The 26,714-nt window shown below is 45.2% G+C and overlaps 2 protein-coding genes across 5 annotated transcripts in view; one reads left to right on the top strand and one right to left on the bottom strand.

Annotated features, from left to right (window-relative positions):
- Positions 1 to 254: 254 nt before the first annotated feature.
- Positions 255 to 1,324, top strand: LOC147639005 (uncharacterized). Its single transcript, XM_086786484.1, has one exon. It carries the CDS (start codon positions 414 to 416, stop codon positions 1,134 to 1,136), a length of 723 nt encoding a protein of 240 aa, XP_086642610.1. The 5' UTR covers positions 255 to 413; the 3' UTR covers positions 1,137 to 1,324.
- Positions 1,325 to 8,908: 7,584 nt separating this feature from the next.
- LOC147639006 (Polynucleotidyl transferase, ribonuclease H fold protein with HRDC domain-containing protein) overlaps positions 8,909 to 26,714 on the bottom strand; it is a 91,152-nt gene continuing 73,346 nt past the window's right edge. For all 4 annotated transcript variants that reach the window (XM_086786493.1, XM_086786500.1, XM_086786506.1 and 1 more), the window contains exon 12: positions 8,909 to 9,202. In XM_086786493.1, coding sequence (XP_086642619.1) covers positions 9,133 to 9,202 — 70 coding nt within the window. In that variant the 3' untranslated portion in view covers positions 8,909 to 9,132. The remainder of the gene's footprint in view (positions 9,203 to 26,714) is intronic.

A 26,714-nucleotide genomic window follows, 5' to 3' on the forward strand; every position in this document is an offset into this window, starting at 1 on the left:
AGAATTATTGGGGGCCGGCAATTCTTGGGGGCCGGCGGTGGCAATTCTTGGGGGCCGGCACCGCCGGCCCCAAGAATTCTTGCGCTTTGGTCACTGTTGCAGTGCTACTTAGCCCGACTCGATTAACCTTTCTATTACATTGAAGTCTGGGCAGTGGGTAATATTGCACAAATGCCTAGCTTTCATGCCTATGAAGGTTTTTGTAGGAAATTTCTCTTTGAATTTTCAACGGCCTATGACACAACAAAGTCAGTCAAAAAGTAGGTACTGTGGGAGGACTGGGCACCTTATAAGGTGAGAGAGTCCAGGCGCAGAATACCACAGCACATTTTTCGGCTGCATTGCAGACTCCAGAACTCTCTCTCTCTCTCTCTCTCTTAAGACATACAAACACGCACCCCCCCCACACACGTATGGAGCTCACCAAATCGACACTTGTCGTTCTTGCACTGGTAGTTCTCACTAGCTTCGTCCCAGCGGCTCTCTCTGACACTCAATACGTTGTGATCAACAACGCTGAGAATGAGGCCGGCGGGGTGAAGTTCGACCAGGTCGTCGGCTCCAGCCAGGCCCAGGCCATCCTCGCCTCCGCCTCCCAATTCATCCAGAACGCCTTCTACGTCGGCTCGCCCAGCGTCCCGCAGAAGCAGGTCGACAAAGTGACCCTCTACGTGGACGACGTGCCCCAGAACGGAGCCGTCGCCATCACCGAAGGGGACGGCTCCTCTAATGGCCACGCCATCCACCTCCTCGAGAGCTACGTGGCCACCTACTCGGAGGGTGACGTGGCCACTGAGGTGAAGGGCGTGCTGTACCACGAGATGACGCACGTGTGGCAGTGGAACGGGCAGGGCACGGCGGACGGCGGGCTCATAGAAGGGATGGCTGATTACATACGATTGACGGCCGGGCTGGCGCCCAGCCACTGGGGGTCTCCCGGAGAAGGCGACCGCTGGGACCAGGGCTACGATGTGACCGCCTACTTTCTGCAGTACTGCGAGGGCTTGCAGGCCGGCTTCGTGAGGAGCTTGAACGCCAAGCTGGCCACTGGCTGGGACGTGAGCTACTTCCAAGATCTGCTCGGGCAAACCGTCGACCAGCTGTGGCAAAGCTACAAGCAGAAATATGGCATGTGACGTCCCAGACTTAGTATAATAAGGCTACACTTAATCCATTTAAATTGGATGGGTGCCAGTATTACTCGCTTCTTGATGTTGATCAGCAGGGTGGACACCAATCAAAAATATTCATGCTATTGCTAATAGATGAGTGAAATTTGCTAAGGTTGTAAAACGTTTCTTTTACCAAAATTAAACTTCCCCAATCATTCAATGCCTCAGAGCTAAACGATTTGCCAAGGTTTGTAAAACCTTTGTTTTACCAAAATTAAACGTCTGGATTAGTTACTTCTTTTTTTTATATATAACTAGTATTGCACCCGCGCATTGCTGCGGCTGATCAAGGTTCCAGAAAAGAACTATTCCCTCTATACAACCATCTCTCTCTCTCTCTCTCTCTCTCTCTCTCTCTCTCACACACACACACACACACATGCACATGCACATGGCCCTCTCCCTCTCTCTGTCATGTACACACACTCTCAAATGTTGAAACTCTCTCTCTCACATGCACACACATATACACACCTGCTCTCTCTCTCTCTCTCACACACACACACACACATGCACACACTCCATCTCTCTTCTCTCTCTCTCTCTCTCTCTCTCTCTCTCTCTCTCTCTCGCACACATACACATATGTAAATATATAGTATATACAATATTATGTTTTAGATACATATACCTATACATAGACACATATACTTATACATATATACATATATTTAAAAATATAAATACAAACATCAACATAATTTATTTAATTTTGATTAAATATTAATGTGCGGAGATGGGTGATAAGCTGTGGTCACTTTTAAATATATAGATAGATATATCATACACACATCGAAACACATACACATACACACACACACACAAACATATATATATATATATATATATATATATATATATATATACACACATATACATACATACATATGTATGTATGTATGTATAAATATAAATAAAAACACACACATATATATATATATATATATGTTTTTTATTTAATTTATATTTCTGTTTATATTTTATTAAAAGCTGCTTTTTATTCTCTCTCTCTCTCTCCAGGTCTGTCCCATCTCACTCTCTCTCGAGCACATTCTACACATAGATGCACTTACACACACACACACACACACACACACACAAACACACACATCTACACACCACACATACACTAATGCAAACGCACACTCTCTCCTACCATACAAACTATCTCCTATGTAAAAATTCTCTGCCTCTCTCTCTCTCTCTCACACACACACAAACACACGCACACATGTACACACCGCACATACACTAATGTAAATGCACTCTCTCTCCTCCCACACAAACTATCTCCAACATAGAAATTCTCTCTCTCTCTCTCTCTCTCATAGTGTCGGAGTTACCTACATAATACGCTACGTTTTGAGCATGGAGGTAGAGTCATTACCCTGCATGGCAACCGTACTGTCCCCGCCACACCACTTATTTCCTCCATGGAGCGGTGCACAGCGGTCCGCAGAGGCCAGATAGCAGAGGCATATGCTTGTTACCCTCTTTTAAATTCTGTTTCCATAGTAGATGAAACTGTAAATGATGTTTGCGTAGACAAACAAGGAAAACAAAATAGCCTTGGACGAGACCCACTGTTTGAAAACCCTGTTTGGCATGCATGCGATTCAAACAAGAAAAAATCCAAGGTGAAAGACACATTAAAGAAAAAGTACATAGATACTTTAATGAATTTATTAGAGGAATTTCAGGATGTTTTTCTTGACGATTTGCCAGATGGCTTACACCATCTAGAGAAGTAGACCATGGCATCGAAGTTATGCCAGGATCAAAACCTATAAGCAAACCTGCTCATAGATTAAGCCACTCCGAGGCACAGGAGGTGGAAAAACAATTGACGGAATATTTGAACAAAGGCTTCATTCGGCCTAGTTCAAGTCCGTGGGCATCGCCTATTCTTCTGGTAAAGAAGAAAGACAGATCTATGCGGATGTGCAGACTATAGGGCTCTTAATCAGATAACGATTAAGAACAAGTATCCGATGCCACGCATGGATGAGTTGTTTGATCAACTCTATGGATCGAGATACTTTACAAAAGTAGACCTGAGATCAAGGTATTATCAGGTTAGAATTAAAGCAGAAGATGTTGTGAAGACAGCATTTAGGACCCGTTTCGGGCATTTTGAGCTTTTGGTTATGCCATTTGGGCTAACCAATGCTGCTCCAGCGACGTTTATGACGCTGATGGACAGCATTTTACGTCCATATCTGGGAAAATTCGTAGTAGTTTTCCTAGATGATATTCTTGTGTACAGTAAGACACAGAAAGAACACATAGAGCATTTGCGTCTAGCGTTCGAGTTGTTGCGAGAGCACAAACTATTTGCAAAGAAGAGCAAATGTGAATTTTTTGAAACAAAAATTCACTACCTTGGCCATATTATATCCGTCGATGGTACGCGGATGGAGCCAGAAAAAGTAGAGGCTATTCTTAAATGGCCAGCGCCGAAGAATCTCGAGGAACTGCACATTTTTCTTGGCATGTCAGGATTCTACCGACAGTATGTGAAGGACTACGCGAAGATCGCACGGTCAAAAACTAAAAACATTAATTGGGGGGGAGCCCAACAGAAGAGCTTTAATAAGCTCAAGGTGACCGTAGCAACAACTGCACCTGTTTTGACTATTGTCGATCCAAATGAGCCGTTTGTCTTGGAAACAGACGCTAGTAATGAGGCCATTGGGGCCGTACTTATGCAAAGGGGACGCCCAATTGCATTTGAGAGTAAAAAGTTAGATCGTGCGCAGCGTAACTACTCGGCTTACGAGCAAGAGTTACTAGCGATAGTTCATGCATTGAAAAAGTGGAGACACTATTTATATGGTGCTTCTTTTGAGGTCCTGACGGACCATGAAAGTTTGAAATGGCTTTCAAGTCAAAATGAACTAAAGGGTAGAAAAGCTCGGTGGGCGGAGGTTCTACAGGAGTTTGACCTTCAGATACGTTACCAGAAAGGTAAGTATAACGTGGTGGCAGATGCACTTAGTCGCATGCCACAGATTAATGAACTTAGTTTCAGAGTCTTCAAGAATGATTTCTTGGAGTCACTACGTGGTTTATGTGAGCACGATCCATCTTTTACAGAGGTCTGGCGCGTTGTACGCATACACACTTCTTCACAAACGCGACCACCTCCCTCGTTGGCACGGATTGCTAGTCCGAAGAGACTGGCCGAAGGTGCAACGGGAAGGAAAGCGAGAGTTAGTCCGAAGAGACTAGCCGTGTCTTTCGGGTATAGTTTGGAGCAGGAGAGCTCTGATGTAGGCCCTTCATCACCTTTGACTGCCACAGCATTCAAAGGGGGGTGAAACTTCATCGGGGGGAGAAATGTGCTAATTACTCTATTGACGACGGGTACTTACTCTACAAGGGTAGAGTATGTGTACCAACTATTGGTGACTTTCGGGCCCAAATTCTTAAAGAAAGTCATGATAGTCCAAGTGCGGGTCATCCCGGGATTCAAAAGACCTATGCACTAGTAAAAAGACAGTTTTATTGGCCTAGTTTGTTTAAGGACGTCCAAACTTATGTGCTGAAATGCAATAAGTGCCAGGTCAATAAACACGAACGTCCTAAGGTTGGAGGACTACTCCATCCGCTAAAGATTCCTCAGGGGAAATGGGAAAGCATTTCCATGGATTTCATTACCGGTTTACCCAAGACGAGTCGAGGGAATGACTCGGTGTGGGTGGTAGTGGACAGGTTAACTAAAATGGCAAAGTTTATCGCCATGAAGAAAACGGTTAAAACACCAGAGTTAGCAAAACTCTTTATTGAACATCTCTACAAGCTATATGGCCTGCCCGTCTCGCAGATTTAGTGTAGGATAGAGAGAGAAAGTTCAACAGTCATTTTTGGAGATGTGTCTTCAAAAAGTTGGATACTACTCTGAGTATGAGTACGGCATATCATCCAGAGTCTAATGGTCAAACTGAAAGAGTTAACCAAATTCTAGAGGATATGTTGCGTTCGTATGTTAGTAAGAAGCAATCTAATTGGGAAGAGTACTTGCCCTTATTGGAGTTTGCCTATAACAGCTCCAAACACTCAGCGACTCGATTTACACCATTCATGTTAATGTATGGATTCCAGCCGTGATCTCCGATGGGCTGTAGGCCTAGAAAAGGAGAAGATTCAATCTGTCAAGGATTTCCTTGAAGATATGAATGATATGCTCAGAGCCGCACGTGAGAGCATTCGTATAGCTCAAGATCGCGCTAAAACTTATGCGGATGAAGGACGTAGAAAGGTGACCTTTGCAGAAGGTGACTTTGTATTCCTCAAGGTTCCTGTGCAGTCAGGAACCATGAAAACGAGAAAGTGTGATAAACTTTCTCCGAGATATTGTGGTCCTTTTAAAATCCTTAAGAAGATTGGGGACGTAGCATATAAACTTGAGTTACCGGAGAGCTCACAAGTCCATCCTGTCTTCCATATCAGTAAACTAAAGAAATCATTTCACGGGTTAGAGAACGTAGTTTCTCTAAAGATTTTGGTGGACTTGATAGAGCCACCAAAGATACCACATGAACCTGAAAAGATTCAGACAAACCCGACATAAAGTGTACCAGGAGGTACTTGTTAAATGGACAGACAGGGATGAGGAGGCAGCTACTTGGGAACGCCGTAGTGCAATTTCCAAGAGGTTTCCCAAGTTTGTTTTCGAGGATGAAACCTCTTCTTAAGGGGGGAGTCATGTCACGTAGGCTGTAACGCTTGTGTGACCGACGGCGGGCAGACCGGATGGCCGAAGACGTGGCCATCCGGGGTTCAGTGGGAGAGGACGCCCATGCGGAGTCATGGGCGGCCAGGCTAGTCTGGACGGCAGGCCACACACTATATAGCCTAGGGGATGAGGGGCAATCCTCATTCTTCCTCTGCGGTGGCTGGGTGGTGAGCCAGAGGCCGTCCCCTCCTGTGGTAGCACCCGTAGTGGTGCTACGGTAATCTAACATGCACGCACTCCCTCTCTCTTCGCGCACACTCTCTCACATAGAAACTCTCTCTCTCTCTCTCTCTCTCACACACACACGATTAAATAGAGCATGTACGTGTGTGTGAGCATGTGAATATACTCATGTACATCGATGTGTGTGCACGTGCAGGTGCATGTGAGTGCACATGTACTTGTGTGAGTGTATTTATGTGCTTGTGTGCATGTATACACGTGTGTATATGCAAGCTTGAGTATGTGTGCAAGTGTGCATATCTCTATGTGTTGCACGTGTGTCCATGCGTGCGAGTGTGTGTATGTGTGTTTGTATGCGTGTGCACGTATCATGTGCTTGTGTCTGTGTGTGCATGAACATACATGTGTGTGCATCGACATACATATAAATCTATTTATATATACATGCTTACATACCTATAGATACACATACATAATATATATACGTGTGTATGTATATTCTCTTACACATGCACATAATATATGTGTGTATGTATATTCTCTCTCTTACACATGCACATAATATAATATTAGAAGATGTGTGTGTGTGTGTGTGTGTGTGTGTGTGTGTGTGGAGGAGGGGGGAGGGGTGGGCAATTTGCTTTCTAATATATATATTATATATATATTATATATATATATATATAAAAGAAACTCAATGAGTAAATGGTTTGATGGTGACAACTAATTGTGAGCAGCAATGACAACTAATTGTAAGCCCCAATGCATCTAGGAGTGTGGGAAAGAAACCCCCAAACACTTGTCTTCTCTTCTCCTTTCTCTTTTTCAAAAATTCTCCCTCTCCTTTCTTCACTTAAAGGGGTGGAGACTCTTCCTTCATCTTGTAGTTATATAATAATAAAATAAGGAAAGAAAAATACATCAGCTGCCTATTCAATAGGCAAGAAAGCATCAAACCACCTGTACCACTTGCGCCCACTCTCTCTCCTCGCCTTTCTCTTCTCCTCTCATTTTGCTTCCCATTACCCCTTCGGTCCCCTCCATTCTCTCTCTTACCTCACTCCTTCACGACCATTTCTTGTTGCATGCAACTCGCTTCGTGCTGCAAACACTAATTTTTCCTTGTTTTTGCACAACTCTCCATACCAAATTTTTTTCATGTTTTTTTTTTAAAAAAAAATCTGTGTGGAGGCAGTTTTGTGATGGGTGCAGCGGGTGAAGATTCCGAGCCATGAGACTACGTTGTATAGAATTATGCTTTTTCTCTTTCTTAAATGCTTAGAGTATTTAAGACAGCTGGCATAAGGTTCGGCTGGGGAATGTAAGTAATCCACATGGCGCATCCAAGATTGCCACGTGGCCCTCTCGTTTGGCATCTCTTCGCCCTCTGGTATGCAGAAAGGGGAGAACAATTTAGGTGGACTCTTTGCAGCTGTAGATCCAGAGCGCCATTACGCAGAACGACGGCAGGTTCTTTTGTGTCTACCTGGTGCGTAATGCCCAGTTCGGCAAAGAGCGAAATCTCTCTCTCTCTCTCTCTCTCTCTCTCTCTCTCTCTCTCTCTCTCTAGTTATCTTGTTTCTGATCCATGTAAGGCTTTCCTTTATTGTATGTTCTCTCTCTCTCTCTCTCTCTCTCTCTCTCTCTCTCTCTCTCTTTGGTTATCATGTTTCTGAACCGTATAGAGCAGAGCATTGTTGAGTGGCCAAAAATAGCCAAACAACCTCCTGTTGCCCTTGCATTTGCATCGAAGAAGCTCACTGGATCTCGTTGTTGACTCGCTGGTCTCAACGGAGAGTCCAGAGTGATACTGTTTTGTGAGAAACAAAGACTCGAATGAATTAATCTCTTGGATCTTGTATTAGGATCCTAATTTTGGCGGTTTTTATATTTAAGAAAATGGGTCCTTGTGTATATTCCTCCCGGGGACTCCTTACCAGAATTAGGACGACAAGCTCTTGCCCTAACCACGAGAGGTGCAAAGAGTAGAAAGACTTTGTTGGGTTTAGTGGAAGCTGGGCCTTGTCTATGGAACTCCTTCAAACAACAAGAAACCCTGATGCATCCGCACAGTCTGGGCCAACAGATCTAAACTATGTCTACGGATAACCAAGCACAAAACTGGACCAACAAGGAGGACAAGACCCAATCCAACCCCAATCATCTTAAGGACATGGCTTCACCTAACTTCACCCAAGTTCAGTAGTCAAGAGTGGACAACTCCATGTACACAAACACTCGAGTCTGTCAAACTAAAGTCTGGGTTTTACATATAGCATGTAAAAATAACTTATGGTTCCAGGAAAGTACACCTAGAAATAGAATGGTGTTTTAACTTTTTATGTTGGCCATTTTATTGAGATCAATTCCCATGCTAGTTGTAGAAACTTTCAAACGTATAGTTTAGTTTGATCACAATGTTTTTTTTAGCAAAATTTGTAGAAGTGGTGTGTGGATGTGTGCACAATTTAGAAAGACCACTAGGAATATATCTATTTGTTTTTGTTCTTCTGTCAGAAAAGAGACTTCTATATATCTATTTGTATTTGAAAACAAAATGCACTAATTTGCAAGATTCAAATGGCGTGAAGGTAAACTTATGAAAAATGGTTGGGGTCCTTAAGGTATATCCCCCCCCCCCCCCCCTCCCTCTCCTCTCTTTTTACAAAAAGGATCAACCTTCGGATGATTGTCATTAATTAACTAAATTTATTTTTCACACATTGTATGCCCCTATTCCGTTGTTTTTCTTAAAACTCGTGAAGACCAAAAGAAGTGTAGTTCTTAATTATGTACATGAATTAAGACACTTGAAGGTTCAACTTCTTTTTATTGCGTTTGTTGTTCTATATGACCCTAGATTCATGTTCATGGAATTTAACCACTCCAATACCCAATATCCATTTGAATGTGCAAACACACAAACAAACGAGTCTAAAGCATGACCTTCATGAGAAATCTTCGCCTCCTCACAAAGGCCAACACTTCTCAAGGTAAATACATGAAACTGAAGCAAAGCCAAATAACCCCGTCGACATATCATTCATCTGCTGTTGTTGCTTTTTTGGATGGATTGTATACACTGTATTCTCCAAATTCACGACGACCACTGCACATGCCATTTTGAGATCTTAGTTACTTTTGAAAAAAAACCAAATTACATCAATTAACAGTTAAACAATACACCCAATACAAGCTTATGATTTCCTTAAAGAACGAACTAACCCTTTGTTTCCCATCTTCCCCTGACCTAGACGAGAACCATGAACCTTATTTCCTCAAGTGAATGCATGAGCTCCCTCCCTCCCTCCCTCCCTCTCTCTCTCTCTCTCTCTCAGCAACATGCCCTACATGGACTCTGCACGAGTGCTAAGTCTAGTCTAGTCTAGTCCATCAATAGAACAAGCGGTTCTCGAAGAGGACCTTGCACTTTCTTCATAGGTCGTCACTTACTAAACAAGCATTCAGCATCAATAAATCATTGCTTGCACAATGCCGTACACGAGCCCCAAGCTCTCTTCACGTCTTTATCAAAAAATCAAACGCAGCCTATTTGTCAGTCTTCCTTTCTGCTTTTCAATAGCTATGCTTTTAATCCAAAAGACACTTCGAAAGATTCAAAAGCAAGTGCTTCTGATCAAAAATTGATCAAATGTGAGAAAACTTTATATTAATGCTACTCAACCCATGCCAAAGGCTGGTCAACACACTTTTCCAGACCTTTCCCTCGCATTTCATTGGATAATTTTTGAAGAATACCTTCTGGTGCTTATCTTGCTTAACTTGCACTACTTGGCCTCCCTAAATCAGTAACTTCACCTTGTCTGTTTTGCCATGTGTCCATCCACTGTAGTGGTGTATCGCGGTAAAATGGGATGTAGGATTTCCAATGCTTCTATCATGCTACAGAGAAGAATTGCAGCTGTTCCCACTCCCACTCAAGAAACCAGAGGATTCTTCAGCACTGGCAAAGGAGGCATCTGCCTCCAAGGCTCCACCGAAGCAAAATGAATCGGCACATGCCACCACTTCTGTCATGTCCATCCCGCACTGAGATGCCATGGACATGCATGATACTGTACAGGACAAGTGCAAGGCCCTACGGCTGCACACCAGGCATAATTGTAAGCCCTGTCCAAAGAAATTGCAGGTGTATCGCCAAGGGTGGTCAGTCACATGCAAGCCCCGCACAAGTCAGTGCCATGCCCATCCTGCACAAGGATGTAACCCTCTTGTATGATGTGGTCATGTAGACGTGTCCCTGGCACTTATTGGACCCATGGTCGGGTCTGGACATCTGTCAAAGTCAGAGTCTAGGTAATGACAGCTAAGGGGAAAGGCAAGTTGCTTTAGGGCTTGCCATGGGCAGCCCACAGGGGGCCCATGGCCATGCCCGGGTCCCAAGGTGGCCACGTGTAAGGACCCATGATGGCCTACGACAAGCCCAAACACCATTCGGCAAGGCCTGAACTCAGGTATAAGGGATAGTTGCGGACCTCATTTCTCCATCTCATGCCCTGCAAGACTCAAGCGCACAAACGCAGCTCAGCAGCAGCACATGGGCAAGGAAACGCAAGACAGCAAGGTCCAGCAGATAGCAAGCAAAAGGTGGCCAGAAATCTCCTTCCGGGCAGTAAATCTTCACGTTCAAGTGAGCAAATCAACGCACAGCTCAGTCAGTCCTAGTGGACCAGATCCAGCCCACATCAGTCCTACATTCATCTACACCAATACAAAGCAAGTACACCTACATGTGGGGGGCCTTCAGAAGGTTATTTGGGACCCAATCCAACGCGCTCTCTCTCTCTCTCTCTCTCTCTCTCTCTCTCTCTCTCTCTCGCACTGAAATCTGAAGTGACATTATCTCTGCACAATAACAAGTAAAAAGTGATATGCAACTTATGCAGAACTATTCTTTCCCAGAGAAGAGATTGCTTAAAGTGCTTGCTGATTCCTGAAATTTGCAGAAATGATGGAGAGACAGAGAGATAGAGATAGCGTACATCACACCCGATTTGGGTCCCAACCACCCTCTTAACGCCCCCCACCTGTTGCCAGGTGTATTTCCGTATGTATTGCAAGATGTAAATTCTGTACAAGGTTGACTTTCTGGCTGTCCATGAACACAGACACCTAGGGGACTGTTTTGGGCTGAATGGAACCTCTGTTTTTGGGCTGATTCGGGGCACCTTTAGGGCTGTGTTTCCTCTCTGTATGTACCCTGTTGCTGCAGCTCTCTGGCCAGCCTGTATGCTGTGTCTTCTTGCTGCTGTAAGCTGCCTATGTGCTGTGCGTTTTTGCTCCAGAGATGGCCTTCTTGATGACCTGTGTTTTAGAGTTAGAGGCAAACTGGACAGCCTTCTATGCTCTCCTTCAGACAATGAAGATATGGTTGATTTCTATGATCGCCTTATCAAGCTATTCAAAGGTCAATTGCCTCTTCATGCTTGGGCTGACCCTTGAATTCACAGATTGCAAGATGATATATACCCTTGGTTGGCTGCTCTAATATGGGCATCAAGAGCTAGGGTTGCTCTCAAAAGATGTGCCCCTAAAGTCTCTTTACACAGGCGGCCTCCATAAGCCCAATAGTTGGTCCACTTTTGCCCCTTTTTAAGGGTGCCCATGGGCTGTGGCCCATGGCCCCCAAAAGACTAAGACTTTTGACCATGTAAATGGCTGCATTTCGACACTTTGACACGACACATTTGCCCCAAACTCAAGGACTTGACACACACTTGGGCTTCCCAAATAGTCCAATAAGTGCTCGGTTGACCAACAGAACATTATACAACTTGCAAAGAGGGTTACATACACTTGTGCCACAAGCATGACGGACACTGACCCTAAACCTGATGATGCTTGGGACTTGTCCCTTGGACTAGGGCTCACAACATGCTCTTGGCCCATCAAAAAAGGTGACTAACTGTCCTAGAAGCTGTAGAATGTCCACATGGCACCCGCACAATGGTGCATGTGTTCAGGATTTAGGGAAAGCCTACATGTGGAACCATTTCATGCCAAGGATGATGTCACAACTTACAAGAGGGAAAACAATCAAATCCTTGAACTCCACTTGCTGTACGAGGAGCTTCACTCCTCGGGCCTCGAACTTTACATGGCTTGCCCAAACCCAATGATCTCATGGACAATGGGAGTCAACCCACAACCAGCACACTGAGCAGCCTGTTCCATGATAACATCCTATGCTGCTGGTATCAAACAAGATCACGACACGCTGCTCGCCAACTGAACCATGACATTCGAAAAGCTCACCGGGCTCATAATTGGGTGGAACGACCTCCTGCTTATCTTGCAACTCCCTACTAATAATGGTGTGAACCGTAGGTCCCAATGATGATGGAGTAGATGGAGGGGTAGACGAAGTGGCACTGGCTAAAACCAAAGCCGTGGAGGCCTGTTGAGACGCAGCCATCTTCTTGGGGCATTGGGCCTTGGTATGTCCCTTACTATGGCAGAAAAAACAAAAATTATTCATGCTATACTGGCCCATCTTGATAGGGGACAATTTACCAACCGTGATGCCTTGAGCATGCTTCTCGTCAAGCGTTAGATTAGATTGAGCCTCCTTGGGTTTGGACTTGGCACCAGAGTGCCGAATGACGAGGCTTGGGTTTGGGAGGACCCTTGCCCCTAGGACTTATGGTCTTTCTTACCTTCGGATTGATGTTTAGACTAGCTACTGACTTATCCTGGACTAAGGATGTCACATGCACTCTGCACTCAGTGCATGGTGACAAACTGGCTCATCATCAACAGTGCAACAGTTGTACAGTATTAGAAACCAGTAGGATGATATTTGTCGTACGCCTTGACCCCATTGTACATCCTCAGTCAAGGATAAGTCAGGCACGAGCTATGTAGGTCATTTTTCGGCCTTAGCGGGTCAGTCAGTCAGTCAAGTCCTTTAACCCACTTGGAGAGAATCATTCATGCATGTAGAGTCAGTAGAAGCCTTAGGGTTTGCATTAGAAAGCACTCTGCATCCTGCATAATATGCATTCATATGCCTGTGCATCATATAGAACATCCCAGAAGCCTTAGGGAATTTACTAGGATTTATCTGGTATTTTTTCCATATTTTTTGGTATTTATTTAGCATTTATTGTCATTTATAAATATAAACTTTATTAAATAAATGACCAGCCAACTTGACCAGCCTCTAGTTAGTATAAATAGGTTTGCATAGGATTCAATCTTCAGTGTGCTAAGACCTTTTCTCCTCAGCCCTAGGAGTACCCTTGCCTTCAGCACTAGACTAGTCTCATCCAACCCTTGGAGTGCTTGAGTTTGCTTCAGCCAGCCCTGGTTCTTCAACGCATGCAGTTCAGCAGTCCCTACAGCCATAAGCGCAGCCATACAGTACATCTACACGCCTGAATCAGCAAGTACACCTGCGCACAGCAGTCCCTACAGTCTGCGTTTCTGTCCAGCAGCAGCCCCTACAGTCTGCGTTTCAGTCCAGCATCAGTCCTACACCAGTAATCAGGTCTACAGCCCTACGTTTGCAGTTTTCCAGCAGTTTCAGCCTAGATTCATCAGTATCCAGCATTCAGTGCATCATCCAAGCATACACCCGTCATCTGGTAAAGCATATTCAATCATTCATATGCATTTACAGCATTCTAACATAGCTTAGAACAGTCCACCGCCTTCTTTTCTCAGCCTCAGGTGTGCAGCCCTTCCTCATGCCCTTGGGAAGAGTGCATAGGCTCGAGATCAGTTCATCGAGGTGTTTCTACAGCCGTGTAAAGTTCAGCCAGGCTTCCGATCCTCCGAGATCTTACGTTTGGCTTATCTACAATCCACAGTCATTCTCTGTAAAGAAATAAAGCAAATACTATCTCGTTATCGGGATAGGGGGCCCTTCAGTGGGTAATTCGGGACCAAATCTGGTCTACAGTTCTCATATATCTATCTCTCATCTCTTTAAAGTTTGAAGTATTAAAGTGGATTGCTAAACTCACGAAACTCAGGATATGGAAGACGGTGTGAGCATTTGTGTGACAGTATTTTCCAATACAAAGACTTCCGTTGCATATCACATTGGTATCAGATTCAAATTGTCCACACACACCCTATCCTAGCGTGGGGGCATCCTTGGATGGTTAGATTGCGTTCCAGTGTCACAAACCCCTATATTCTAGGGACATGCGGATGCGTGTCAGGCCTAGAAACATGCGGATGCATGTATGTATTATACCTGGGCATGTGTATGGATCATATGAGTGGATGCATATGAGTCCAAGGACATGGCAGGACATTTGTGGACTTTCGGGTGGTGTCCGTGTGGATTCCGGCCATGCACACATGGTGTGTTATGATGGCAGGCGGAATATTTTCAAGTACAAGAATGATGATAGGTGGTTCTCCAAGTTTACATGTGCACAATGCATAAATGATGCATGCCATAACTTTATTTTACTTTGTGTGACATTGTCTTGCTGCCTGGACAATGCTTGTTATTTTGGCTTGTGAAGTCCGACGGACCGGGGACGCCCGGGCACCTTGTGGACACGTGTGTGCACTCCTGTTTGGGCCTAAAACTGTGGGCTTATGGGTTTTGCAGGTGGTAAGTGCGTCCACACTCAATTTTACAGCTTACTTCATTTACTACTAAGGTTTATTGGTTTGCAGGTCCACACTCATTAATAAGTGACCGGACAACTTATAATGCGTTCGCATTTGGTTGGACCAAAATTAATGAAGTCCGGAGTGGCCATTTCCCATTTGGTTGGACCTAAACTTATAGAAACAGGACAAATGGAGCACTATGGGCTGGACACCTACCTGGACACCTTATGGGGACACATGTCAGCCAGCATGTGTACCCACCAGGCCCCTGAGGTGGCACCTGAAAAAGGCACCTCCCTCAAGAGGCCCTTTTGGGCTGTTTTACTCATTATTCAATATATTGGAGAGCTGGTTGGAGCTTTGGGAGTTGCTACAGGGCTGGTTGCTTGCTTCCCGGACTCACACAAGCTTGGACAACGATCCCCACACTCTTCTAAAGGGCTGGTTGGTAAATTTCAGACCTGCAATTTCTGGTTATTGCGAGTTTTGGGCTGGTTACAGGTGTCCAAAGTCAACTTGGACAGTGCAGGACAGCTCTAGGGACCTCCACAGGGCTGTGGACCCTTTACAGGTGGATTTCTCGCGACAGAAAGTTGCTGTTTTGGACTGGTTATTGCACAAAAACAGGCCGGACAGCAATGGAATATGTGAGCATGGATGTGTCTCAAGGATTCCTGGTATAGCAGGTGCTTAGGGCAAGCATTAGGGACACTTGCTCGCGGAGAACACAAGTTTCTGGATCAGTTTTCTCGCGTGGAAACAGGGCCTAAAGATCCATTTACATCTTGTGCAGGGCGGAGTACCTGTGAGGATTGTGATACTCTTGTGCAAGGCGGATGTACCTGTGAAGAGGCTTGTGCAGGGCGGATGTACCTGTGTAGAGGACGGATGTACCTACAGATTCTCTTGTTTGAAATGTATTCATTCATAATGTATTTGGAAGAATCAGGTGCAGGCTGGTGGTGAATCCCCAGGCACCCGTAATCTTGTACTTTGCAGACTCTTTTGGTAATATAACCTAAGGGGGGGGAGGGGGGGGTTCAGCCTATCATCGGCCCCTTTATGTGGTGTACTGTCATTTTCAGCTTTGTGGTTGTAATGCTCAAGTGTTAAGTGCTCAGAATCTTGTTCACATTTATACGATTCCAATACACGCGTCCGCCTCCTGTTACATCCGGCACGACCACCGACTTCAGCATCATGCCTACAGAAGAGAGTACTCATCAGCCGGAAGACGTCTCCCCCGAAGGAGACCATGTTCTTCCGCCTATAGCAGACACCATAGCTCTTCTTAGAGCTCAGAACCAGCTGCTCATGGAGCGTCTCCAACTCTTGGAGGCAGTAGCAGCACGTCCTTCTCCACCTCCAGCAGCACCCGACTACATCTCCCTCTTCTTTCAGATGGAACAACAAAGGAGAGAGGATGAGGCCCGAAGGAAAAGAGAAAAAGCAGAAAGATGGAACTATGAGGAAGCCCAACGCAGGATCGACGAAGACCGGCGTCAGGCTGAACTCGGCGCTCGGGAACACCAACGTGAGCTTGATCGAGAACGTATGTTACTCGAACACCAATGGGAAAAGCAGGGCATACACTTGAGGTATCAGCAGCTCTCCTCAGTCTCCCAAGTCATAGGTGTCACCAGCTAGCAGTCCGCAGCAGCATCAACCACCGTCATTCGCAGTCAACCAAACTTCAGTAAGTATGATGGTAAGTGTGATCATTCATCAGTTAATCAATTTATTCATCAGTTTAATGCTCATTTTCCATTAGCTAGGATCACAGACCCACAAGATAAAGTCCACTTAGCAGCTCCCCATCTCACTGGTGAGGCAGTCACTTGGTGGCAGCATTGGTCTAGTATTCATATAGACCAGGGCCACAGGTTTCACAGCCTTTGACTGGGACATCTTTGTCCATGACCTGAAGACCAGATTTCTCCCACCCCGGTACATGACCAGTCTGAAAGACGAGTTCTATGGACTCAGACAGAACGGATCCCCAGTGCTTCAGTTCTCCGATAAGGTTATTACTTTAGCACAACAGTTAGGGTTATCTGAGTAGGCTAAGATGGAGATTCATTCGTGGATTGGACTCTAACATTCGGTTCACAGTTCGTAACTTTGAACCAAGTACATGTGACCGGGCTCTGACTCTCGCTCAGAATGAAGAAATGAAGCTGAACGGGGGCAACCCAAGCAGTCCATCCAGTACCAAACCCCAGCAGCAGCAATCAGCTGCACAGACAGGGAAAGGTAACGCTTCTTCTAAAGATGCTAAAAAGGACGGCAGTAATAGCTCCAATTCACGAGGCAAGAATGATAACGAACCTAAGAAAACCCCTGATGAAAAGGCTAAAGCAGGCATTACTAGAGGTTATCTTCCTCCAGAGAGGAGCAAAGGCAGTACCAGTCACAAAATAGATGTTTTTTTTGTCATATTATAGGGCATGGTAAGAAGGATTGCCACAAATGGCAAGCGGCACAAGCCGCGAAAGCTCCTTCTGCCACAATTGCCACAGTCTCCCCAACTCCTCCAGCCCCGCCTACTACCTCAAATGCAGTTCAACTTCTACCTTCTATGCATCCTATGCCATCCGTGGTATTTGATGCTAAGCAGGAGGGTGAGAGCGATGCTGCTCAGAAGAGCCTCATCCGAGCTTATGGCTTTGCCCAGGGCCGACAATTTGTAGTCCTTTTCGATATGGGTAGTTCTGAAGACGCCATCTCTCCCCAGTTGGCTAATAAATTGAATTGCACATTAGTCCCATATCATCTGGATGTGGACAGGTTTACACCTGGTCTTCACACCCACATTTCCCAGAAGGCACAGCAATTTGCCTTTGAAGTTCAGAAGGCCTCATTTCAACGAGATTTCATCGTCTCACCTCTGTTGGGGTGTGACATGATCTTAGGAATTCAGTGGTTCCGTCAGTATCGAGCCTATTCTCGTTTGAGAGCAGGACACTTTTACTATTTATAAAGGTTTTCCTGAGCCAGTCATGATTCCTGGGGATAGAAGCATTCTTGGCATCCCATTGATTTCGCATCTCCAGGCCAGACGACCTATCCGCAAGGGAGTAGAAGGAGCACTCCTTTATGTTCGTGCTCAAACAGCCCCTCCCTCATTTGTAGCATCCGTTACATCTTCAGTCCCTCAGTTAGCAAACCTCCTATCCAGACACCAGGACATTCTGCTTAGGGACGATCTCCCGCCCAGTCTCCCACCCTCTCGCCTTGAGGACCATCACATTGATTTGGTCCCTGGATCAGATCCTCCTAGCATGTTTCCCTATATCGTCTTTCCAAGACTTTAGAGGGCGAGTTAGAAAAGCAGTTATCTGAGCGTCTCCGAGCCGGATTCATTCGGCCTTCTTCCTCCCCATTTGATGCACCCATCCTATTTGTCCAATGGAGGACAAATCTACACGCCTTTGTGTAGACTACAGGGCATTAAACAAACTCACTATCAAGAATAAGTTTCCTATGCCAAGGATAGAGTACATTTTGGAGCGTTTAAACGGTGCTACGTTTTTCACAAAGATCGACCTCAAGAGTGGTTAACATCAGGTCCGCATTTTTGAAGCTGACATTCCAAAAACAGCTTTTCGGACAGAGCGTGGTCACTACGAGTTCGTAGTCATGCCTTTGGGCTTACAAATGCACCCGCAACCTTCAATAAGATGATGTCTAGGATTTTCGCAGTCCACATTGGAAAGTGTGTTTTCATATTCCTTGATGACATATTAGTCTTCTCAGCCACTGCGGAGCAGCATGAGAAAGATGTGGAGAAAGTCTTGCAACTTTTGCGAGATAATCACCTCTACATAAATGCCAAAAAGTCTGTCTTTGGTGTTAAGGAAGTTCAGTATTTGGGCTACATCATCGGTTCCGATGGGATTAGACTGGATCCATCAAAGGTTCAGGAGATCTTAGATTGGGACATTCCTAAGACCGCCCAAGAAATCCGTTCATTTGTAGGTCTTTGTCAGGCCTATAGTACTCATGTCCATCAGTTTTCCAACCTTGCCGCACCTCTTACCGACCTGCTCAAGGGGGTGAAGACTCGCAAGCAGAAAGTCTCAGTTACAGGCAAGGCGCTTAATGCATTTCGTGCACTCCAGAAAGCTGCCTCAGAAGCACCTATCTTAAAGTTAGCATCATGGGACGAACCTTTCAAGGTCATCAACGATGCCAGCAATGTAGCCATAGGTGCAATCCTCCAGCAGGACAATAGACCCGTGGCATATTACAGTAGAAAGTTGGATGTCGCCGAAAAGAATTATTCGGTATATGACAAAGAGCTTTTGGGTGTGATCACAGCGCTCAAGCATTGGGAGCCTTTTCTTTATGGACAGGCTTTCACAGTGAAAACAGACCACCAAGCACTTAAGTGGCTTCATACTATGCCAAGTGCCCAGTGGAGTGATCGACAGGCCAGGTGGAGTCAAATCTTCCAACAGTTTGGAGGTATAATTGAATACATCCCTGGTAAGCATAACCCAGTAGCAGATGCTCTTAGTTGAAAGTCCAACATCCAGGCAGTCCAAGAATCTATCATTCTCGAAATCACGGGGAAGGACTTAGATAGTATGAAAGACCAATATGTCGACTCCCCTGAGTTTGGTACTCAGTATAGTTTGGCCCTCAATTCTGAGCCTGGCCACTATTCAGTACAGAATGGTTGGTTGTTCTACAAGAACCGTCTCTGTGTTACGCAGAAAAAGCGTTCCGCTCTTCTCAACGATGCCCATGACTCCCTAGTTGGAGGACATAGGGGTATCAACAGTACCCTTGAGAAATTATAACGGTCCTTTTATTAGCCAAAGATGAGGCGTGATGTCTACGCACATGTACAAGCCTATAAGATTTGTCAAAAAGTCAAGGTTCCCCATACAAAGAAGGTAGGTTTACTTCAACCTTTGCCTATCCCCGACGGACCTTTCATCAACATATCTATGGACTTTGTAGGGCCTCTACCAGCATCCACCGGATCTCGTAACACTCAGTATTTTACCATTGTGGATCGCTTTAGTAAATTCTGCATGCTCATCCCATGCAAGCATACGGCCACAGTCGAGGACGTAGCCCGTCTGTTTCTCAAGCATTGGTATCCAGTTTGTGGTTTGCCTAGCACCATAACATCAGATAGAGATTCCAAGTTTACCTCGCATTTCTGAAGAGCATTATTTGAAAACTTCGGAACTAAGTTGCAATTGTCTAGTGCATTCCATCCGCAGATGGCTAAACAGAAATTTATAACCGGTTGGCCTTTGATGTTCTCAAGTCATACTGTCATGACCAGCAGTCCAAATGGGAACATTATCTTCCATTGGTCCAAGCTATCTTGAACGACACTCATTCATCCAGTGTCAGATGGACTCCATATGAAGCAGCCTTTGCTCGCCGTTTTTCTTCTCTTTTGACGAGAATGGTGTCTCCATCTTTAGAGGCTAATAAAACCACGGATGCATTTTCCGAGATCATTGAGTCAGTCAAGAACCGCTTGACCAAAGCTCAGGAAGCATATAGCAGACGGGCGAATAAGTCTAGACGAGATGTCCACTTCAAGGAAGGGGATTGGGTCTATTTGCGTATCATGAAACAGAGATTGAAACAAGTGGGCAAACGTTATCCCTAGCTTTCATTCCGTAGTTTTGGCCCTTTTCCAATAATCAAAAAGTTAAGTGATGTCTCCATGAAGTTAAAGTTGCCTACCAGTTGGACAATGCATGATGTTTTCCATGTTTCTTGGCTAAAACCATATGTTGGTCCAGCAGTGTTTGATGTTTCAGATGAACAGCAGCCAGACGTGGTAGACGAAGCAGAAGTAAGTAGATCCTTCTTCATCGATGGAAGCATGGTTCCGGTCGACAGATACGTCAGTTCTATACGAAATTCCTAGATCAAGGCACCCACGAAGCCGTATGGCTAGACGAGGAGTTCTTCCAGGAGTACCCCCAGTTGTTGGCGGACTACTTGGAAACCATGAACTTGCCGCCAAGCTAAGCAAGAGGGAATGTCACATGCACTCTGCACTCAGTGCATGGTGACAAACTAGCTCATCATCAGCAGTGCAACAATTGTTCAGTATTAGAACCCAGTAGGATGATATAAATCGTACACCGTGACTCCATTGTACATCCTCAGTCCAGGATCAGTCACGCACGAGCTACGTAGGTCATTCCTCAACCTTAGCGGGTCAGTCAGTCAGTCAAGTCCCTTAACTCACTTGGAGAGAATCATTCATGCATGTAGAGTCAGTAGAAGCCTTAGGGTTTGCATCAGAAAGCACTCTGCATCCTGTATAATATGCATTCATATGCATGTGCATCATTTAGAACATCCCAGAAGCCTTAGGGAATTTACTAGGATTTATCTGGTATTTTTTCCATATTTTCTGGTATTTGTTTAGCATTTATTGTCATTTATAAATATAAACTTTATTAAATAAATGACCAGCCAACTTGACCAGCCTCTAGTTAGTATAAATAGGCTTGCATAGGTGTTAGTTTCCCATTCAATCTTCAGTGTGCTAAGAGCTTTCCTCCTAAGCCCTAGGAGTACCCTTGCCTTCAGCACCAGACTAGTCTCATCCAGCCCTTGGAGTGCTTGAGTTTGCTTCAGCCAGCCCTGGTTCTCCAACGCATGCAGTCCAGCAGTCCCTACAGCCATAAGCGCAGCCATACAGTACATCTACAGACCTGAATCAGCAAGTACACCTGCGTTTTCTGCATATCCAGCAGCCGGCCTGTGCACAGCAGCCCCTACAGTCTGCGTTTCAGTCCAACATCAGTCCTACACCAGTAATCAGGTCTACAGCCCTGCGTTTGCAGTTTTCCAGCAGTTTCTGCCTAGATTCATCAGTATACATCAGTATCCAGCATTCAGTGCATCATCCAAGCATACACCAGTCATCTGGTAAAGCGTATTCGATCATTCATAAGCATTTACAGCATTCTAACATAGCTTAGAACAGTCCACCGCCTTCTTTTCTCAGCCTCAGGTGTGCAGCCCTTCCTCATGCCCTTGGGAAGAGTGCATAGGCTCGAGATCAGTTCATCGAGGTGTTTCTACAGCCGTGTAAAGTTCAGCCAGGCTTCCGATCCTCTGAGATCTTGCGTTTGGCTTATCTACAGTCCACAGTCATTCTCTCTAAAGAAATAAAGCAAATACTATCTCGTTATCTGGATAGGGGGCCCTTCAGTGGGTAATTCGGGACCCAATCTGGTGTACAGCTCTCATATATCTATCTCTCATCTCTTTAAAGTTTGAAGTATTAAAGTAAACTCACGAAACTCAGGATACAGAAGACGGTGTGAGCATTTGTGTGACAGGATCTTCCAATACAAAGACTTCCGCTGCATATCACAGAGGACTATTTAGGTTTCCCATGATTGTGTTTCATCTCCATTTCTTGCGTGGGCCGGAAGACCCGCACATCCCAGTGAATCTGATGATCAAGCTGAAAGAGTGCATAGAGCGGAAGCAGAGTGGCACTAGAATGTGCTGAACAGAGAGCGCAAGAGAGAGAGAGAGAGAGAGAGAGATATGGAGAAAACTATGCTGAATGTACTGAAGCAAAACAGTCCCAAGCAAGAGACACTACAAGTCTCATAAGTGAGTGAGGTTGCGTCGTGCTGCTCCAAATATCGGTGCTAAACCCAAATGTAAACACAGTGTCACAAGAATCCCTAGAAGCCTGTAGCTCCAAGAAGATAATACCCTCAAAAGAAATAGAGTCCATCTACTCCAACTTTGTACCAAGAGTAGCCAAATGCTGTATAATAGCACCCTCCTCAAAGGTTGGCATCGCCAGATGTAAGAACTCAACTACCCCCTCTGAAAACAGATGTCGGGACTCCACAGGCCCAACCAAATCCAAATCCCAATCCTTCAATCCCTGGAAGTACCACTGTGCCCCAGGCACGGTCACGAACACACCTGACCACAATCCAAAATCCTCACACAGGGTAAGGGAAGTAGGAACATTCACAATAGTGGTAATTGAAGTAGTAGTAGCCTCCTCAATAGCATCACACAGCGTAGAAGCAGGCTCCTCCATAGAAGGCAAAGGGACCAGCAACACATCTTGGTCATTGGTTCACGAAGAAAGGATCGGAGGCAAAGCAATAGGAGAAAAATCCCCCTCAGAAGCTGTGAGCAAAGACAGCCCACTATCTTCCTCAAAAACATTCCCAGATATGTCATCTTGGCAAGGAGAAGTATGCACAGAAGCTGAAGGCAGGGCAACAGGAGAAACGAGAAGTATCCATAAGATCACTGGCTGCATACATAGTTGTTTCTCGTACCGGTATGAACCCATTCGTATCGTATGGTTCGTATGGTACGATATCGTACAGTACGAAGTTTTTTTTTTTCTCCTCCCAAAAATTTTTTCCTTTCAAAAAAAAAATCCAAATGCTTAAAAAAAATAAAGAAACCATGCTTAACGAAGATCCCAAATGCTCGCAATACTTCGCAACTTTCATGTCCACTCAGTATTCCAAATGGGGTTGTTGAGAGACCTAGAAAATCTGGCAAGGTAGACTGGTAGTGTACACTTGATTGGTAGGATGAGAGAATCTTCCTACATCACTTGGAGATCCCTGGTATAGGTAGGCTAGACAGTTAGATTCTCAAGTTATGTACGAGAGAAAAGATTTGGACATGGCCATTTTGATCTAGAGGGGAGTCCCTAAACCTATCACCCTAGATGCACTACTCGTATTTGTGCAAGGACGGTCCCTTAGTCATAAACGCTACACTGGGAGACCTTTGGTATTGCATTACCCATCCAGGTTCTACAATCGGGAGATCCAACTGGGAGAGATATCCATGTTCTGGTTCCTCAACAAGCACTATAGACTCCTCCCCTCCCAACCTTCCCTCACATTCAAGCTTGAAGCTCCATAGATTGTAAGTGTTAAAAAAAACCGTATTTTATCGTACGGTATCCGTAAATTTCATAGCGTACCAAAAATTCCCGTACGGTATCGTATTTTCGTACCGTGACAACTATGGCTGCATAGCACCCAGAAGCAGAAAGCATCTGCCGATCTCACTGGCATCACCATATAGGTCACAAAGCAACTACCACACAGAGAAAGTAGAAGCATCATCAGGAGCATAGATGAAGTGTCGACGAACCAAATCCTGACAATTCAGGAGGAGAAAGCCATAGATCTGTCTGTCAGTCTTCCTCCACCAACATACATCCTCCGCAGAGGCAAGGTCCGACAAGCACCGATTCTTGTACGAGAGAAACTCCATCAAACCATACTCCCTGAGAATAGAAGTAACCTGCAATTTCCATGACTGAAAGTTACTCCCACCCAACTTGTCTGCCTCATCAAGGAAATAACGAGAGTGGTACGCGAGCCAAATCTGAAGCTGTCATCATTGATCCAATCAATAGGGCCAACCCTCATAAAATAAAACTGTCCAAATCAGAAAACGCTGATATAGGGTCTTTCCTCCCACCAAAACGCAGTCCTAAGAGGCTGGACAACACCCGAGAATATGTTGTAAGAGGGTGCAAGTGGGAAAGGCAACAACAAGGACAATAGCTTAGGCTCTCCTCAAGAAAAAACGCACAATCTCTGAAGAAGAAGAAGTGTCCTCCACAGGTACCAAGAGTGCCACCAAAGCCTGCAACACCAAAGACCTCCTCTGCAAAGGAGCAAACCCACGGGAGAGGAAAAATGCAGCAAAGGAAGCTGTTGTCCTGAAGAAAACAGGCCGCCTATGTCCTAAACTCCACGTGGAAGAGAAAACGCTGGTCAAACAGTACCAGAAGGCTGTGTTGATGAAGCCAAACTGAAGGGCGCAGCAACCAACAGGTTCAGTCCAAAAAACACAGCAAAGGAAGCTGCAGATCTGAGAGAAAAACGAAGAGGCAAAGTGACCAGGTTCAGTCCAGAAAACGCAGCATGAAACAGCTGCATATCTGAAGGAAAACGCAGAGAAGGAGGTGCTGAAAACAGTGCTGAATCTGGGGCAGCAAAGAGGTTGCTAAACCGGGAGCGATGATACCATGAAAGAGTGCACAGAGCAGAAGCAGAGTGGCAATAGAATGTGCTGAACAGAGAGTGCAAGAGAGAGAGAGATATGGAGAAAACTATGCTGAATATTGTAACTTGGTTGAACACAATGCTAATCAATACACTTAAATACACTAAGATTTGATGGACACTTGCTCAAAATACAAGAAGTAAATTGCTGAATTGATAAGAGACACACAATGAGCCGGAACGGCCGACCCCTCCCTCAAATAAAGTATATTGATCTTGGGAGAATCAAGTACATAGTGTCATGGGCATTTCTGACCAGATTTCCATACCAATGCATATGAATACAGTATTGCAAACAAGTGGTTGTGGATGTAGACTTGCAACCCACACTACCCTCTCAAGTGCCCATGTTCCCTACCATCTGCTCTCTATTGTTCCACCAACACATGGTAGCAACAATCTACAAGAGAGCACGTAGGACAAGAGAACACTACACAGGGTATGTGGTCTTGTAATCCGGTTCCTCCCTCCTCCTACTTGCTCCCATATTTAAGCATAAAAGCTTACCAATAGCAAGTAGAGTCAATGACAGCGGAAGTCTTCGCGATGGAAGTCCTTGGAGTGTTGAGATCTTTCATTTGTCGCCTTTCTTCGCGACAAAAGTCTTCAAGAGGATGAAGGGAACCTTGGGAGAGCTGAAAATAGGGTTTTCAGCAAAAAGACCAGAAATTACAGCAATAAAGAGAGCTGTTTTGCTGAATTTCAGTCATTGGGAGTGTGTAGGAGAGTGATAAGCATCCGGAAACACTCTAGGAAGCTTGAAAATCACCTTAGCGAGCTCGGAAATGGAGTTGGGAAGGAGAATGTGTAGAAAATGCAGCCCCACAGCGCTCATGAAGGAGGCGCCAAACTCTAGAGAGAGGAAGAGGAGTGAGGTGGTGAGTTGTCCAGTGTAGGTGGCAGGCAGGTGCTTTGTGGAGCAAGCTAGAGTGGACACATGGCTGGTTACTCCCTTTGTACAAAGGGGATAAGGTCTAGGCGGTGGACATTGGGTTATGTCCACCTCGGGACATCAATGTGTGTGAACACCAGGCTGGTCAAAATTTATAAGTGAGTTTTGGTCGCCCAAAACTTAATGAAGTGTGTACATACTCACTCATAAATTAGTGCTAACTCCTAAGGCCAAGTTTATGACCAATACTTACCACCTGTCACATGCCACATAATCATGTCAGCACACAGTTTCACACGCACGGGTCACGAGCGGGCGTCCCCTTACCCGGAACTACACATTGGTCAAGCAAGCATGAAAACAGCATGCAATTTCAATTGCAAGCAAGCACATAAAGATTCTATGCAATGCAGCATTGGTATGGACAATCCCCGTTCATGAGACTATACCAAAATAGACGTGCTCCAGGTAAGTACACGAGGTACCAGACCCAATGGAACACCAATCCACCAAGCATTTCCGGGCATGTACACGGAGGCACAAGTCCCAACGGAAAGCCATGTCTATGGTATCACATGAGTGGCATCAATCCCCGGCGTAAACAACTGCCATGGACACCAGTCCAATGTACATACATGATAAGAAAGCACGGGTGGACCAATTGGGTGGCCAAATGGTGATAAATATACTGAAGCAAAACAGTCCCAAGCAAGAGACACTACAAGTCTCATAAGTGAGGGAGCAAAATATGTACAAGACTGAATGAACAATGAGAGGCCAGCACCCACTATTTATAGTAGAGGTAAGCTAGCCGACTGGAGCTGCAAAACAGGCCGACTAGAGCTACTAGACAGGCCGACTGGAAAATGCCAGAAAAGCTGGAAAAATCCCAGAAAAATACTTGAAAAAGGGGTGGCCAGCCCACAAGCAAGGGCCATGCAAAAGGGACCAAATGGGCACCATAAATGAGCAGAAACTGGGGATGAATGTGCTAACACAAGCTCCTAGAGAAAAATACCAAGGCATTCTAGAACTCAAAATCAAAGAACGTAGGCCTGGATTGC

Source organism: Cibotium barometz, chromosome 4 (assembly GCF_041138505.1).
Source record: "Cibotium barometz isolate CiBa-2024 chromosome 4, ASM4113850v1, whole genome shotgun sequence".
In the NCBI taxonomy this organism is placed as follows: Eukaryota; Viridiplantae; Streptophyta; class Polypodiopsida; order Cyatheales; family Cibotiaceae; genus Cibotium; species Cibotium barometz.

What these genes read in the sequence shown, in the direction of transcription:
- LOC147639005 (XM_086786484.1), top strand. Translation starts at nt 414, where the DNA reads ATGGAGCTCACCAAATCGACACTTGTCGTTCTTGCACTGGTAGTTCTC.